The sequence below is a fragment of the Lachnellula hyalina genome (genome assembly GCF_007821495.1).
Source record: "Lachnellula hyalina strain CBS 185.66 chromosome Unknown contig00212, whole genome shotgun sequence".
Taxonomy (NCBI): domain Eukaryota; kingdom Fungi; phylum Ascomycota; class Leotiomycetes; order Helotiales; family Lachnaceae; genus Lachnellula; species Lachnellula hyalina.
Genome location: NW_022157326.1, coordinates 1 through 15423, shown reverse-complemented (window position 1 = coordinate 15423; position 15423 = coordinate 1). Strand labels below are relative to the sequence as shown.

The following is a 15423-nucleotide window of genomic DNA, read 5'->3' as shown; positions in this document are numbered from 1 at the left end:
CTGACACAAGATGCCTCCCTTGATCTATCCACCACAAGGATGTCCATCATTTGTTTTTACCGCAGAGACAGCAACCCGCCAAATGCAAAATGCAAATCAAGTCCAAGTCAGTAAGGTATCTCTGCTCCACTAACTCCAATCCAGCAAACTGTTTTCACAAACACCAGAAATGTCGGGGAACCCTCGCATCTTGTTTTATGCCCTGTAATATTCCTAGTCTCGAGCCGCGCGCTTTCGCTTTCGTACTGAAGGCTTCCGTGTCTGGGAGACATTTGGCGGCGGTGTGGCTAAAAGATGAGACATGCGGAAATGGTCCTGGAAAGAAAACATCCCGTTTGCCTCACCACAAGGACATATAATACCCTTCGACGCCGGACTTGCAAAGAATGTATCGAAAACCTTTGCAACTTTGTTTTTCCAGTTGACTTTCTTCTGCAGCTCCTTTGCGTTACCATCAATGCTGTTTGCCCAGTTTCGGATGGGATCCAAAGCATCAAACCATGCCTTCAATGCGACTTTGACGTCGTCGTTGTTGTTAAAGGCGGCCTTGATAGAGTCCAGAAATTGATCGTAAACATCTTGTTCCTCAGATGAGTACTTGAAGTCCCTGAACTTGGTACACAGGAAATGGGAAAGGGTCTTCGCCGACTTGGAGGTTGTAAACTCAGTGGAAATGAGGAATCCACCATGAGTCGTGAATATGGCATGTATGGTACCGGATGGTAGATATAGGACTTCGGAGGAGTTTGTCTTCACGATTACGCCCCCTTCCAGGTATTTTCCGACTTTGCCAAGCGTTCCCCTGCTGAAGAAATGAGAGTTAGCTTCAAAACAACCTAAAATACACATCGATGTCTTGATAGCTGTGGGGCATTCCCAAAGGATAAGCTCGAAAGTATGTGCAAAATCCAAGTGGTTCTCGAGTAAAGGATTAGGGCGCTCTGACTATCATACCTTCTTCGGTCTCCTCTCTGCATGTATTGCATATTCTTAGCAGTAGGAGGAAACAGCAACCATACTTGCTCACATGGTCCAAGAGTCGTTGTGATGGAGTCGAAATGATCTGTAAGTATTAGTATTTCCCATTTCAGACGAAACTGCGACGTGCTTACCAATGAGCAGATTCGTGGCCCAGAACTCTGTCGTCAGGAGTACTTGCAGGTTGGTCTGGTTTATGGCCTTTGCGGGGAACAGTTCCTCTGGGACCTTGATTGCTTTATCTGGGAGGATCTCAGGAAGTTTGTATCCAATGATAGCAACTGGATCGTGCCGGCTTGGCTCATGCAACTGTGCTACTGCCCTTAGTGGGTCAGCTTCCACCCCTGAGGCCTTTCCAAAGGCTCGGCAAGTAGGCTCCTCTTCTGGCAGATCCGTGGCAGTTCCATTATTTGTTTCCAAATCCAATTTCTCTTTGTTCACTTTAGTCTTGGTGATCAAGTCAACTGTAGCCAGGAAGACAGACTCCGTTGTAGGGGGGGATTTAGACCAGCAACTGTTGACGAGTCAGTATCGTACCATTCGTTGGAAGAAAATGGGAGCTGCTGAGTATTCTGGACGTTGGGAAGGGGTTTGTAGGTAAGTGTTCTAGGGTACAAGGCATGCGCGATGGAAATTGACGAACTCTTGGAATCCGAAGACAAGTGGGCAGAAAACCGTGGAACTCTTCCACAGTTCTCGTGTTTCGTATGGGATCTCCGACATGCCACAGAGCGTAACACCTCGCAGCACCTTCTTTGTATCTTGACTAAAGGCCGACAAGAACTCCATAACTGATTCAGAAGGGCTGTCATGTGCAAGTCCTTCATCTACATCTATGTCGTTGGTTAGATCGATCACTCCACCAGCACGCTTGCGGCTGGAAACAAGTTAGCTTCCTGCTCTGCTACCCCCTCCCCTTTCTTGTTACTCGACTTACTATAGTTCGTTCTCGTTCCGAGGGCTCCAGACTACCTCCAAGCCACGGTCCTTGTACTCGATTGTCGAGAGATGCATGTTGAGACCGTATGAGGAGGTAAAGGCAAGTCCACAATATGGACATCTGTTCATACAGATCGCAATGCAGATTTTGCCGTTTCCCTCCGGCCAGTCTCTTGGGTTCAAAACATGGCACTCGCAAGGTGCGATGCGTGGTATTATTAGAACTGCGCTCATATTAGTAGTGGAATTGGATTTGTGGTTGCGAAATGGACGATGTTACGCTGTTAATGGATGAGGCTCCAAAGGAGGTAAGGACAAATTTGGCTTCATGAATAAAATATCGTGCTTTTGTCGCTTTTTCCAAGCGAGAGAGAGAAAGTGTGAATCGGTTTCAGCTACAATATACCCCCATTGTTGTGAATAGATATTCACATAAAGGAGCTAGCCAGAAGAGAAAACATGCTTAGTTATTGGAGACATCCATTGGCTCTTTCCTCATCCTCAAATCCGCTTTTCACACAAACCTGTAGCTGGAAAGAAAGAATGACGCATATGATAATTTAAAGTTCGAACATGATCTCTATATCTAATCTTTCGGGAAGGAACGATCCCCAAAAAAGTACTTGTACTATAAGACTTCTCGGCTAGGATTGAAGTGTTTGGAGACGAGGAACTCCACAAGATACGATTGGGAGCGCGGGAGCATTCATAAGCTTACTGTGACATTTTGATGCCTTAGACTGATGAATGGGGAAAATTTCGATAGCAGTCCCAAACTAGCTCATGAATTCTTTTCCACGGGGTTAAGAGCAGTCATCAACTCTTTTTCTCACAGCTCACGTCTCTTTGTTTATAGTCCTAAATTCAGCACTTACGTAGTATCCCCACTTGCAATTTACTTTTGCGCATCATCCTATGTCCAATCCCTGCAGGAGAATGGGAATCAGGTCCCACAATGTCCTTATATATTTGAAGGAATAGTAACCGATGTTTGTAGAAAGGGCCAGGCACAGCCAGTCGAAGGACGAGTACTACTATCTCTGTAGCGAATCTTCATGAAGATCCAGCAAGAAAGTCGTACATCTACTATACGTTGTCGGGAAACGTTCCAACTAGTTATACATCATGAATTGAACGACTAAGATGAATCCTAAACTAGGTAGATTTCCTTAAATAACCAGTGGGTTCTGGTAGCGCCAAAGTAATAAAGAGCCATAGTTTTCGAACTAAGTATTAGGAACATTATTAGCGGGTCATCGATGGTAATCATAGATACAAGCATAATAGAGCATCTCGCTCCACTATCATCTCCCAGAAATAGCTTATAAACTATATCAAGTGAGTGAACTTATTTTACTAACCAAACTATTATCGGTATAGCGCTCAAGTGTTATACTAACACCCCCGACATCCCTTTCAACATCCACTACGCCACTCACTGGATCCGGTAGCAGAACTTAGACAGGAAAACTTAGATAGGTTAGAGTTACTTCTATATGAGTATTTCACTTTCAGTGGATCATTAACATGTTTCCTTATCTTAATCGCAAGTCTCGTGGTGAGGAATCGCAGGAGCTCGAGGTTCCAAGGTCACCACCCCCACGCGCTAGTATTTGCCAGATCTATTTGGCAACCATGTGTAGAGAGATCTACAGTTTGAAGCAGAGATTCTCCACTCGCAAGGTATATCGCTTCATCCCTTCATAGTAGAGGAGTTCTTTGTATTTCTAAAGACGCGAGCTGTGAATACGTTAAGTAAACATTACTTGTGATATATTCGCGGTTTCGCCCAAGACGATTTTTCTTGGGAACGAAACAGGTCGTCGAAGAAGCTATGTCCGTGTGACTTCCTGTTAGGTTAGGCGTACTCAGTCAAGGAAATAAGGAAAAGATGTAGGTTTCAAAATGAAGCTATTATTTGTGCTGCTGATGCCCACATGGTAAGAAAGTAAAGAATTACAAAGAAATATAATCTCATAAAGTAGAAATACTAGCAGATTCTCAAACTAATATATATAACTACATGTATATATGGCGCTCAAAGGATTGCTTGGCTAGCGGCAATTAAGCTGGATACTTTGATTAGATCTTGAATATGCGTCTTTCCAATATCAAGACTTCACCTTAAAGTAGATCTTAGAAGGAAGAATGGATGGATTTTCCTTCCTACAACTACGTTACTATAAAAGAGTTTAAAATATGAAACGATGAAATAATGATGATTGATACGGATACAACTTGAAGTATGCTGGACTGATGGGACAATTTTACCCCGCAGCGGGGTCAATTTAGCGTAGTAGTAATGTTTGAACTTCATACTCCAGCTTTTTTTTTTTTCACTCCACGTCTGCGACACTTATATAAATCACATGGTTGTAGTCAATTAAATTCGATTTACAACTATCAGCTCGTACATTTTACTCCAGACAAAACCCGGGAAAGACTGCAAAGAAAAAGGGGACTGTCACATGTTATACTATCACCTGATATAAGCTTGGTGGACGCCAATCTGATCTGCAATCAACCCCACCTCAAGCTCTTCAAGATTCCAAAAACACATCACCCAGCTCAACCAGAATACTACTTATGAGCTACTTCGACATGTCGGGACAGAATGCAACCGTAAGACACAGTCCCGCGTTCCTCTGCTCTAAGTTGTCGCATTATACTAACCACATGGTGGTATCTAGCAGTTGACAGCGCAGCAGGCGCAAGACAAGGCAGCCTTGAAGGACGCGTTTGCGCTTTTTGTGAGTCCATTCCTAGCGATACTTTACACTTTTGTCTGATAACCCATCTAGGATAGCGACAACGATGGTAAGGAATCCACAGCCATTCTTCTAGTTCTTGTCAAATGGGGCTAATATATATGCGTGTCCAGGCGTCATAACCAAGGAGGAACTGGGCGCCGTTATGCACTCCCTTGGGCTCCAGGCAACCCCTTCCCAGCTCGAAGACATGATCAATGAAATCGATCTCGACCATACGGGTACCGTAGATCTAGAAGGTAAATTTTCCCCGCCTTGTTATGCTTATTCCGTCGCAAACGCTAATCAATGTGCGATCGCTGTAGAATTCATCAAAATGATGACCATGGAGATGAAACCCGCCAACATCGAGCAAGAAATGCGCAACGCCTTCAAGGTTTTCGACAAAGATAACAGCGGCACAATATCTGCGGACGAGATCGCTACAGTTATGGCGACGTTTGGGCAGAACCTTTCGAAAGATGAGGTGCAGTTCATGGTTGAGGAGGTTGATAAGAATGGTGATGGGACTATCGATTGTATGCCCCCCAACCCCGACCCCCTGCCTTCGAATCCGGCTTTATGGAAGTGGTATAAATACTGATTGGGTTTAGATGAGGAATTTGTCAGTTTCTGTATGGAAAAGTAAAGGGAGTAATGATGCCGAGGAGAAGTCGAATTGTCTTTGGCGGCGTTATGTCCTAGGGAAATGCTGGCATTTCGTGTCTTTCGATACCAATCTCTGCCTTATCTGGCTATACCCGCTTCGATCTGTGTGTTGGTCTCGGGTCTTCTTATTCTTTTCAATCTGCTTTATAATATATATCCTTCATCTCAAAACTAAGGTCTTCCTCCTTTCTATCTCGCCCGAGTCGCTGCTCGTACGCCGACGGATTTTCTTAGGCAAGCTTTCCGCACGCAAGCGAACACTAGGTATACCACAATATCTGCCAGGACCTTATGGTTGGAGAGATCTATGGTTTCCCGACGAGACCTTTGACATTCCGATTTTCTTTTTCGACGCGATGATAGCGAATTGCATGAAGTATATGTTTTAGAAGTAAACCTTTCTTTTCGATTTCCTTGTAATTGAGACTCTTCTGAAGTTCCATGAAGCGCCGTGGAATACGATCTTTCCAATCCCAAGTTTCTTTACCGCTCTTCACGCTTGGCCTATACTTCAATTCCATGGCTGGTACTCGTACAAACACAGCCCCAAATATGCTTATGCAACGAACATCAAGTAGATGCAAAAACCTTCTCCCTTATTTCTCTCTTCCACCCCATTTTCATGCGACGCTCCTCTACTTAATATGCATACAAATTGCTAAAGTCACAGCAAAGATCTCAAAGCCCAATGCCTATCGGCTCATCCCATTCGCTGCTCCACATGCTTCCCTCATTCAAAGCCTCATGATCCCACACCACACGTGTATAAGCCATGCGTGGCCCAAAGTGTACTGTCAAAGTGCCATCCCGTAACACGCCCAACATTTTTTACAAGCGAACGAATGCACGAAACATTGCAAATCACCCCCGCACCCTCGTTACTATCTTTTCGCATATGCGTATGGGTGGGTCTGAGTTATAACAAAGACAGGAACGATGACTCGGCGTGCTTGCAGTGTCTCTCCCAGCTTCAGAAGAGTTCCTTCCTGTTCCTCGGTCGTGGTTTGTGGAAGAAACGAACGCTATGTAATGTTTGTTCGCTGGCGATTCTTCCTCTCTAAAGAGGTCACGGATTACATTACACAGTAGAATCTTAGACACGATCGTAGTATTCTTTCATATTAGAACACTGCATTGCATTGCAATGTAATCAACACCCATTCCAACATCACAGAATATGTTTCCTTCTTTAGCCTCGTCTATCAAATCAAACATGAGCCAACGTATCGGTATCGATACCGGCATCTTGTCGTTCCTAGCACCACACTACACTGCCCCCCTCCCCTCCTCCAACCCATATACTAGTCTCCTTTCTCCAAGAAACCTTCATTTTATATTGACACCACTTACTCACCACAAACACCTTGCCACTTCCTCACCCCAAAATGTCTCTCAATCTCCCAACTTCAAGAATCAGAAACAAGGAATCCCGGAATGCATAATTACATCCATCTACATCATAATCTAACAACCCATAAGTACCGTGAACATTGACTCGCATTCTGGGTTGGTAAGTAATGCTCGTTGGGTGGGTCGACTGAGGCGGGACTTTACTTTGTGGGTAAGTAAGGTAAGGTAGGCGTGAGAGAGTGAAAGGGGGTTGAAGTGTAGGTATCCTGTTACTAAAGTACCCTACATTGTGCCATTAAGGATGCTTTAGAGCAAATGAATGGGCGATCAAGCGGATTTACTGCTCGGATTGGAGTATGAGCACATACTTAATTTTGCATATTTGGTCACCGAGAGAGTGCAGCAGGAGATACTGAACAAGAGATCAATGTATTTAGCAATCAGTATCTCTACTACTTTATAAGTAATTTCCACAACGCCAAAGCAATGCTCGCTCTAATCTGATTGGCTGTTTACACATGAGTTCCCCCTCCTAAACGCCACTATGCACCTCATAAAACATATAAACCATCAGCTAAGTCATTTCCATTTCCTCGTTCTCATCCGCCTCGGACCCTGTCGGCAGAGTCTGGTTGCTGCTAACACTGGCCTTTCTCGCAACCCCGCCAAATCCGAAACGAGAGCCGCCGAGTCCACCCACATACTCAAGTTCTTCGCCTGATGCTTGTTAACAAATGATAGTCTAAAAATCAACCCTGTCGAGATCCTCACCTCCTACGACACGTCCCTCCATGTCGATCTCCTGGGAGAGTTCGACAAGGGCGGATCGTGGCAGCTGCAAAAAGCCTCGCGTACGAACTACTCTGCCCCAATGAAGGAGACAAAAGTTTGCGGCGCATCTTCGAAGCCATTCCTCTCTGGCTACCCCGGCACAGTGCCAGATGATGCAAGCATGGTCTACATCGAGCTCCTTCGAAAGCCGGTTGACACAAAGAAGTCGCAGGTGCGGACACTCATACAAGTCGGATATGACCAGTAGGCCGGCAACATCGTTCAGTTCAGCGCAGTCTTTGGGATGAATGCTATCTGTATAGAGGTAGTAAAGGAATGCTTTGACGACAGTGTACGGCTCCGGGATGTGCATCTTCTTGGTATGAAATTCTGCCATCTGAGCGTTGTAAAGTCTTGCAAAATGAGGCCAGCGAGCCAGCAAGATAAGCTTGTGAACGTGTATTGGTGGAGACGTATTGGTGTCGGAAGATAGCCACTTTTCTTGCTGTTGGTGACTGGTTTGCATCATACTAGAGCTAATCAGTTCGTCCTCATCCCACTCGCCATCCTTCAATGCAGTGATTGTGAAGTCAGTCATTCCAGTCTCAGGAGGCTCATTGAAAAGTTTTGCCAAATCAGCTCCGAGTCCTTTGGAAACTTGTACTAGTGTGCGTTCCGCTGATTGGCGGGTTGTTTGGGATGGAGGCTCCGGAGAATACCCATTGCCGAGAAGACCATATCGACTAAGATCGATTTCCATAATGTCACTTTTATCTGAATTAGCTGCCATTCACCCAGAGGCAAGGAAACACTTACCTGAGATACTCTTCAAAGCCACCTGGACCGAGATCTGTTGCCGTAGGATCTGTTGGGCATCCAAGCAACCAAGCTTTGGTTCCATCCTCATTGATAGTACAGTAATGCCAGCGGTAACCGGGTTTGAAAATATCTCGACCTTCTGCCAGCTTCTGCCAGCGTAAACTGTCTAACTCCAGAGAGGAAAGAGAGCAATCTTGAGGAGTAATTGTAGCAGCAGGGGTGACAAAGTCAAGCAAATTGCCGGAAGTATATACATGGAAGTGCATGCCAGATCCTTGAGCAGGAATATGCGGACCGGAGACGAATTTGAGAGAAGAGATAGTACCAGGTGCAAGGGGAGGTGAGGTAGTTAATTGGAATGAGGGAGGATTGACTTGCGCACTGCTGGAATTCGCCGCGTAGCCGGTGCTTCCCCCAGTAGGTGGAGGCGGAGGCATTGAACGAGAGGAACCAGACATTCGGCCAAGTGCTGTTTGTCTATCGAGGGATCCGAATGCTGGTGCAGAGTCAAAGGCTGGGCTACCTTTGAGATCCAACCACCAAATGTCTCCAATCTTGTCCATATCCTCACTCAATCCACCAAAGACCCAGACCCTGTCACCCCAAAGGTATGCTGAATGGTCAAATCTACCAACAAATCTCCATGCTCTGGACCAGGTGAAAGTCTTTAGATCGAGGTAGCAAATGTCGTCGAGTACATAGTTGTTATGTCCAGTTATTCCACCAACAACAAAAAGCTTGTCATCATGAAGAACTGCAGCATGTCTGGCACGTCCCTTAGGTATTGGTCCCGAGACGGAAGGTTGTGTCCAATGAGCAGTCTTTAAGTCGAAGATTATGAGGTCAGAGAGGTAGGTTCGATGCTCATTTTCACCTCCAAAGATGAGCAGCTTGTCGCCTTGGTAAAGGGTTGCAGTATGACCTGGACTGAGGTGAGCTGAGGTCCAGTAGGATACAAGTGGAGAGAACTAACCCATTCTCACCCCAGGAATATCGCCATAATTGTCTACCAGACTCCATTGATGGCTGACCATGTCCAGTCTCAGAACATGGTTATAAACTTCGTCGGTGTATTGATCGAAGCCACCAAAGGCGTATATCTGGTTGTTTCCACAATACGTGACCGAGGCATTAACAAGGCACGCGGGTCGCTGTCCTAAAGTTCTCGTCACCTTTGGCCGATATCCATCGTTCCCATTAAGACGGCCTTTGATGGGGGAATTGGGCATCAGAAATGTATTGTTTGAAGATGCTGCAGAGCCGGGTGTCAGAGCACCTCCTCCTGTGATCTGATTCAAGCTGGAAGATGGACCAGCTCCAGAACCAAAGATCGAGTGGGGTGTACCAGCAGGAGTCGAAGGCTGCTGAGCCATGGCGGCGACGGCTATGTGTTCATGTGGACTGGATTGCGGGAACGGGTAATTGTAGGAGAATAGGGCAATGTCTTGATACGCCTGGGAGGTTATTCGCAAGCAAGGTGCGTGAAGAAATTGTCCTCCTGTTGGTTGCAGGTTGATTTGGGGTCGGTTGGCTTTCATTCAGCTGCCCGTGAAACAAACATGGGGAAGATGTGGCGCAGCAGCACGTACGCTAATATCGGCAGGTACCACCAGCCACAGGACTTATGTAAGTAACGAGAATGCCGAGGCGCCGATTTTATCTCTCTGGCAACAACTAGCGCCAAATCCATGTTTACAGTACCTATGAAAAGGCTCGATGTCCTTCTTTCTTTCTTTCCTTCCTCGCACATCTTGCACTTCTCAATCCCGCACCACCTCTTCCACATCTACCTCTTCCTCCTCCTCCTCTTGCTTCATTGCATACTTCACACACATCCTTCCAGACCTTCATACAAGATACTTCAAGTCCATTAGATCTTTCTGCCGTACTCTGTACCGCCATTGATCGCCAGCCGACTAAGTGTTCCTTCACGAAGGCACTTCGATATATCGAGCACAACAAACGAACATACTAACCAAACAACTACCAGGAACCATTAGGTTGAGTCTCTTGGAGCTCGTTCGATATACCGAACCTCTTTAACCATCATCGATCGATACATTTATTTGTCTTTCGACCGAGATCATAACCGATATTGCACAATGGCAACCGCAGTATCAACCCCCATAAAGTCCCACATGGGCATGTTCTCCACCCGTACCGCTGGCGGACGGATGCCCTTGACCCCTTCTCCTCGCCAACATGCAGCAGCAATGTCGAAGAACAACAACAGATCCTCGCCCTACACACCAGAGAGGAAGACATTGGACAATGAGAACATCAAGACATCGTCAGTGTACAGTGGAAACTTATCATCACACTTCGCCAAGTCGGCTTCAAGAACATCACACCGCGACTCGCCAAAGTCAAATATCGCCAGAAACGCACAAACCCCCCGTCGTGCTCTGGAACTCGGTGTCTCCGACTTTGCCCTTACCGGTACTGCTGGTTGCAAGACACCTAGCAGCAGCCGATCAAGAAAGGCTCCTCTACGTCAACAAAAGTCCACCAAGACCACTCTATCATACGGCGATCGGTTCATCCCAAACCGTGCTGCAAGCTCAGCAATTGCAACAGTTGGCTCAGGCAAACTCGACCTCGGTGACAAGCAAAGACCCAAGTCCAGTACTGGAGAGGGTTCATCAGCTCTTGCATCTGCTGCCGACGATGCACTGGCTGCTATGGGATCATTGTCATTGTCTGACGATGAGCCATCTACCTACTCTCGTCCATCACCAAACACTGTCGCATACCAAGACTCGTTAGCATCAGCTTGTGGTGTCTCCCTCAACCAACGCATCCTTGCCTTCAAGCCAGCTGCCCCCGAGTCATCCAAGCCAGTTGATCTCCGCTCCCAATACAACCGTCCTCTCAAGAACGCCAATGCTGCCTCTGCTCAATTCAGACGCCGTGTTGCAACAGCCCCAGAGCGAGTCCTTGATGCTCCTGGTCTCGTGGACGATTACTACCTCAACCTCCTCGATTGGTCTTCCAACAACCAAGTTGCTATTGGTCTCGAACGCAATGTCTATGTCTGGTCAGCTGAGTCTGGCACCGTCAGCTCTCTATTGGAGACTAGCCCAGATACCTATGTCAGCAGTGTCAAATGGTCTGGCGATGGAGCCTATGTCAGTGTTGGGCTCGGAACAGGAGAGATCCAAATCTGGGACGTTGAGGAGGGAACTAAGCTTCGTAGCATGCACGGTCACGACACCCGCGTCGGTGTAATGGGATGGAACAAGCACACCCTGTCAACTGGTGCTCGATCTGGCTTGGTCTTCAACCATGATGTCCGCATTGCTCAACACAAGATTGCCGAGCTCGTTTCCCACACTTCCGAAGTCTGTGGTCTTGAATGGCGTGCTGATGGTGCTCAACTCGCTACCGGTGGCAACGACAACCTCGTTTCTATCTGGGATGCTCGCTCCTTGGCCGTTCCTAAGTTCACCAAGACCAACCACAAAGCTGCTGTCAAGGCTCTTAGTTGGTGCCCTTGGGCACCCAACGTCCTTGCCACAGGAGGTGGATCATACGATCGTCATATCCACTTCTGGAACACCACTACCGGTGCTCGTGTCAACAGCATCGATACTGGATCCCAAGTCACCAGCCTTCGATGGAGCCCTCATTACCGTGAGATCGTCAGCACCAGCGGCTTCCCAGACAACTCCATCAGCATCTGGAGCTACCCTACCTTGGTTCGTAACGTTGAGATCCCAGCACACGAGACCCGAGTCCTTCACAGCTGCCTCAGTCCAGATGGACAGATGCTAGCAACAGCTGGTAAGTTTATTCCTTCTCATGTTAATAACTGCTGCTAACATTCTTCCACAGCTGCCGATGAGAGCTTGAAGTTCTGGAAGGTCTTTGAAAAGAAGGCTGGCGCTGCTTCCTCGGCAAGCGTGTCAGGTGCTTCTGGAAAGGCTGATATGGTCAAGCAAATGACCATCCGTTAGGAGAATCATCCACGCTCTGAAGCATTCTGCTTCCACGAGGGCGAATGGTAAAGTATTAAAAATTTCCATACTTGCTTTTAGCGGTTGGATTTATAGCGTGGCGTTGGGAATTGGACGATTTCTCTCAATGCCCATGGCAGAAAGTGCTTCACCTGGTGCGAGTAATGCTTACGATGGATGACTGGAAAGCGGCTTTGGACTTGTTGGGAGTGTTATTCTTCATCGGACTTTGTAATTAGGAACTTGCCATCAATGAGAATTGTAATATTATACACTGATCCCGTCTCTTATCCGTGATTTTGAGGTAGGAACCTTGAGTAGCTTCGGCTCAGGAATGGAGAATGTCGAAGTGTCTTCAACGGTAGTTTACCCTTCGCCACCGGATGATGCAAGTTCATATGGCGAACTTGATGCTCAAAAGTTTTCGCATGGATCAGCGAATTGCCCCGCGTTGCTTCCCCGCCAAGAAGAAATTGGCTGAAGGTAACACTAGAACATCCAAAATACACTCTTAGTAGCTTTGAAATCAACGTTATTAACTGTAATTTGATATGGCTTTCCCATCCCAAAACTCCCTAAGTTAAAAAGGCATCCTTCAGACGCACCTTCTGGGAGCGTGAATTCAGATTCCGTTTATCGCTTACTAAGCACGAGCTAGGGCGGTCGGCAACATCTCAGCCTCAGCCCAGCGCCTTTACTGCTACAACTCTACATGCCAACAGAGCGACTGCCGACGTCCCACCTACAGAGAAAGATATACGACGCATATTTACAGCAGATAGTTCGAGGCGCGTTAAGTCAAGCAAGCATACAAGGGAAGGAAGGGAAAGGATATTCACGAAGTTTACGTTACGTTGGGGGTTCAGAGGTCAAGCGTCCGAGCGATACCGCTTGCCGTCATCAAAGGCGTGAACAATTTACAACACCGTCGCTTCTTTTGCAGTCCGGTCGCAGGTGAGAATACTTTGGCATCGCAGGCGCGGCGGGATCATTGCTGCACTCGAAACCTACCGTCCGTCGCATCGCATTCATCCCTAAGGCTATCAAGAGAGCGAGCACGAGACTTCACATCTACCTCCACATGCCAACATACAAGAGACGCACGCAATAAAGAACATAGCCCAAGATGTCCAACACGCAAGTCGGAAACGTGTACCAGCAGATCATCGCAGATGTCATCGAGAGCTCGAGAGTTGACTTTGAGGAGGGAGGCGTCGATGATAATGTGCTCGAGGAGTTGCGATTGGTACGGCATTCCTTCCCTCCATCTTCTCCACACTCCCGAACTGCCTTCTCTCTTTAATCCATCATTATCTTCTTCTTCTTCTCCGCATCATGTTCTGGTAGATTGTGTTTCGCTTCCATATTGAATCGTTCTGGCGGGTTGTGGTGGTTCATATGTCGATATACGTGCGGACCTTCGTTTTCGCTGCTGCCTGTCCTATGGGCTCGCCCTGGATTCTCACGGGTGGGCGACCCCTCTGTATTTGGCTCTTGTTTTATACCCGGCACGTTCGCTTAAGACACTTTCTGCCAAGGCGCTAGTATGCATTGGTATGATCGCAGTCACGTGTCGCTATGGTTTACTTGAGCTGTTCTATTTCGAGGGGATATGGTATCTCTGATACGACCTCAACCTTATGAAGGTGTCTTTACGTGTGCTGATATATTTATAGGGATGGCAAACAAAATTGTCAGGCTTGAACGTCGCCCAGTTCCCATGGGATCCCAAGCCCGAACCACCTATGGCCAACCCACCCACTGTTCCCTCCAATGCCGGCAACTATCACTCTATCAACACTCCTCCCCAAAATATTCAAGGCCAGCCTCTGCAGCAGATGCAGCCCATGCCGTCTAATGGTAACCCGCCTCGCATCAAGCCCGAGCCAGGTATGGACAGCCCACCCATGACCCAACCTCCCTTCCAACACGGCGGCCTTACCATGCCACAAATGCCCATGGCTGGCGCTACAACCGCCCAGCAAAGAGCAGCCCAACACCTACAAAATAACTACGGCCAAAGAGCTGCAGCATCCATCAACGCCATCCAATCCGCCCAACAGCCACAACAGCCACCTACTCAACAAGGAGCCCCATTTCACCCCGCAGGCCAAAGTTTAAACCCGCAAATGCAGATGCAGATGCACCAGCAACAACAACAACAACAACAACAACAGCAACAGCAACAGCAACAGCAACAGCAACAGCAACAGCAACAGCAAGCGCGTGCCCAGCAGCAAGCAGCTCAACCACAACAAATGACGGAACAGCAGTATAAGAGCTTCATGGCTGCTCAACAGGCACAAGCGCAGGCCCGCGCTCAAACAGCTCGACAAAACGGTCAGAACGCTCAGAACGCTCAGAATGGACAGATTGGCTTCAATGGCGCACCTCCGCAAACCGATGGCGCAGATGACGTCGAAGCCGAGACTGTCATCAAGCAGATCGGTAGCAACGGTGAGGAGACCACAATGGGCCGTGTTGAAATTGATGGCTTGATACGGAGTAAGATCGAGGCTATGGGACAGAGTATGGAGGGTGGAGGACTTATGCTTCCTCTTTCACAATTGAAGAAGAAATCAAGATCTCAATCCTCACAACCAAAGCACACTCGTACTCGAAAGGCCAAGGAAGGTACAGTGTTTGAGGGAATGATACAAGTAGATGGCGGAGACTCAGACGAAGATGTCAAGGAAGAGGAGCACGATGAAGACGCCATTAATTCTGATCTTGATGATCCGGATGACGGGCTCAATGACGAGGAGGATGAGGATGAGGGAATGGGTCATATAATGCTTTGTATGTATGACAAAGTGCAGCGGGTTAAGAACAAGTGGTATGTTTTTTCTTTCCTTGTTTGTTTTCGTAGGATGAGAAAGTGGCTAATCTGTGGTGGGAATTTAGGAAGTGCGTAATGAAAGATGGTGTTCTTACAGTCAATGGCAAGGAATATGTCTTTCATAAGGCACAAGGAGAGTATGAATGGTGATCTTTCTCGAAAGCCACCACTTCATCTCTCTTCTTTCATTCAGCAAAAAGCAACAAAATTATCTCTACGCATACCCCATTAACCATAGATCTCTTCTGCTCACGGCCTCGCTCCTCTCTATCCCTCCCCTTTCCTACTCTACTCTACTCTACTCCAGGCCGAACCACATAGGAAAACCGTTCGACATGTACTTGTTTTTTTTTTT

At 47.2% G+C, this 15423-nt stretch overlaps 4 protein-coding genes across 4 annotated transcripts; 3 read left to right on the top strand and 1 right to left on the bottom strand.

Annotated features, from left to right (window-relative positions):
* Window positions 1–4518: 4518 nt before the first annotated feature.
* On the top strand, window positions 4519–5268 carry cmd-1_0 (Calmodulin; the record flags this gene model as incomplete). The annotated part of the gene is made up of 4 exons (XM_031153723.1): window positions 4519–4539; window positions 4608–4667; window positions 4719–4734; window positions 4799–5268. 4 exons carry the CDS (start codon window positions 4519–4521, stop codon window positions 5266–5268), a joined length of 567 nt encoding a protein of 188 aa, XP_031001777.1.
* Window positions 5269–7257: 1989 nt separating this feature from the next.
* Window positions 7258–9646, bottom strand: ACBP5 (Acyl-CoA-binding domain-containing protein; the record flags this gene model as incomplete). The annotated part of the gene is made up of 4 exons (XM_031153722.1): window positions 7258–7400; window positions 7455–8221; window positions 8271–9195; window positions 9247–9646. 4 exons carry the CDS (start codon window positions 9644–9646, stop codon window positions 7258–7260), a joined length of 2235 nt encoding a protein of 744 aa, XP_031001776.1.
* Window positions 9647–10375: 729 nt separating this feature from the next.
* Window positions 10376–12229, top strand: slp1 (WD repeat-containing protein; the record flags this gene model as incomplete). The annotated part of the gene is made up of 2 exons (XM_031153721.1): window positions 10376–12056; window positions 12108–12229. 2 exons carry the CDS (start codon window positions 10376–10378, stop codon window positions 12227–12229), a joined length of 1803 nt encoding a protein of 600 aa, XP_031001775.1.
* A 1126-nt stretch (window positions 12230–13355) lies between these two features.
* Window positions 13356–15144, top strand: LHYA1_G008802 (uncharacterized protein; the record flags this gene model as incomplete). The annotated part of the gene is made up of 4 exons (XM_031153720.1): window positions 13356–13475; window positions 13577–13741; window positions 13906–15065; window positions 15099–15144. 4 exons carry the CDS (start codon window positions 13356–13358, stop codon window positions 15142–15144), a joined length of 1491 nt encoding a protein of 496 aa, XP_031001774.1.
* Between the last annotated feature and the right edge of the window lie 279 nt (window positions 15145–15423).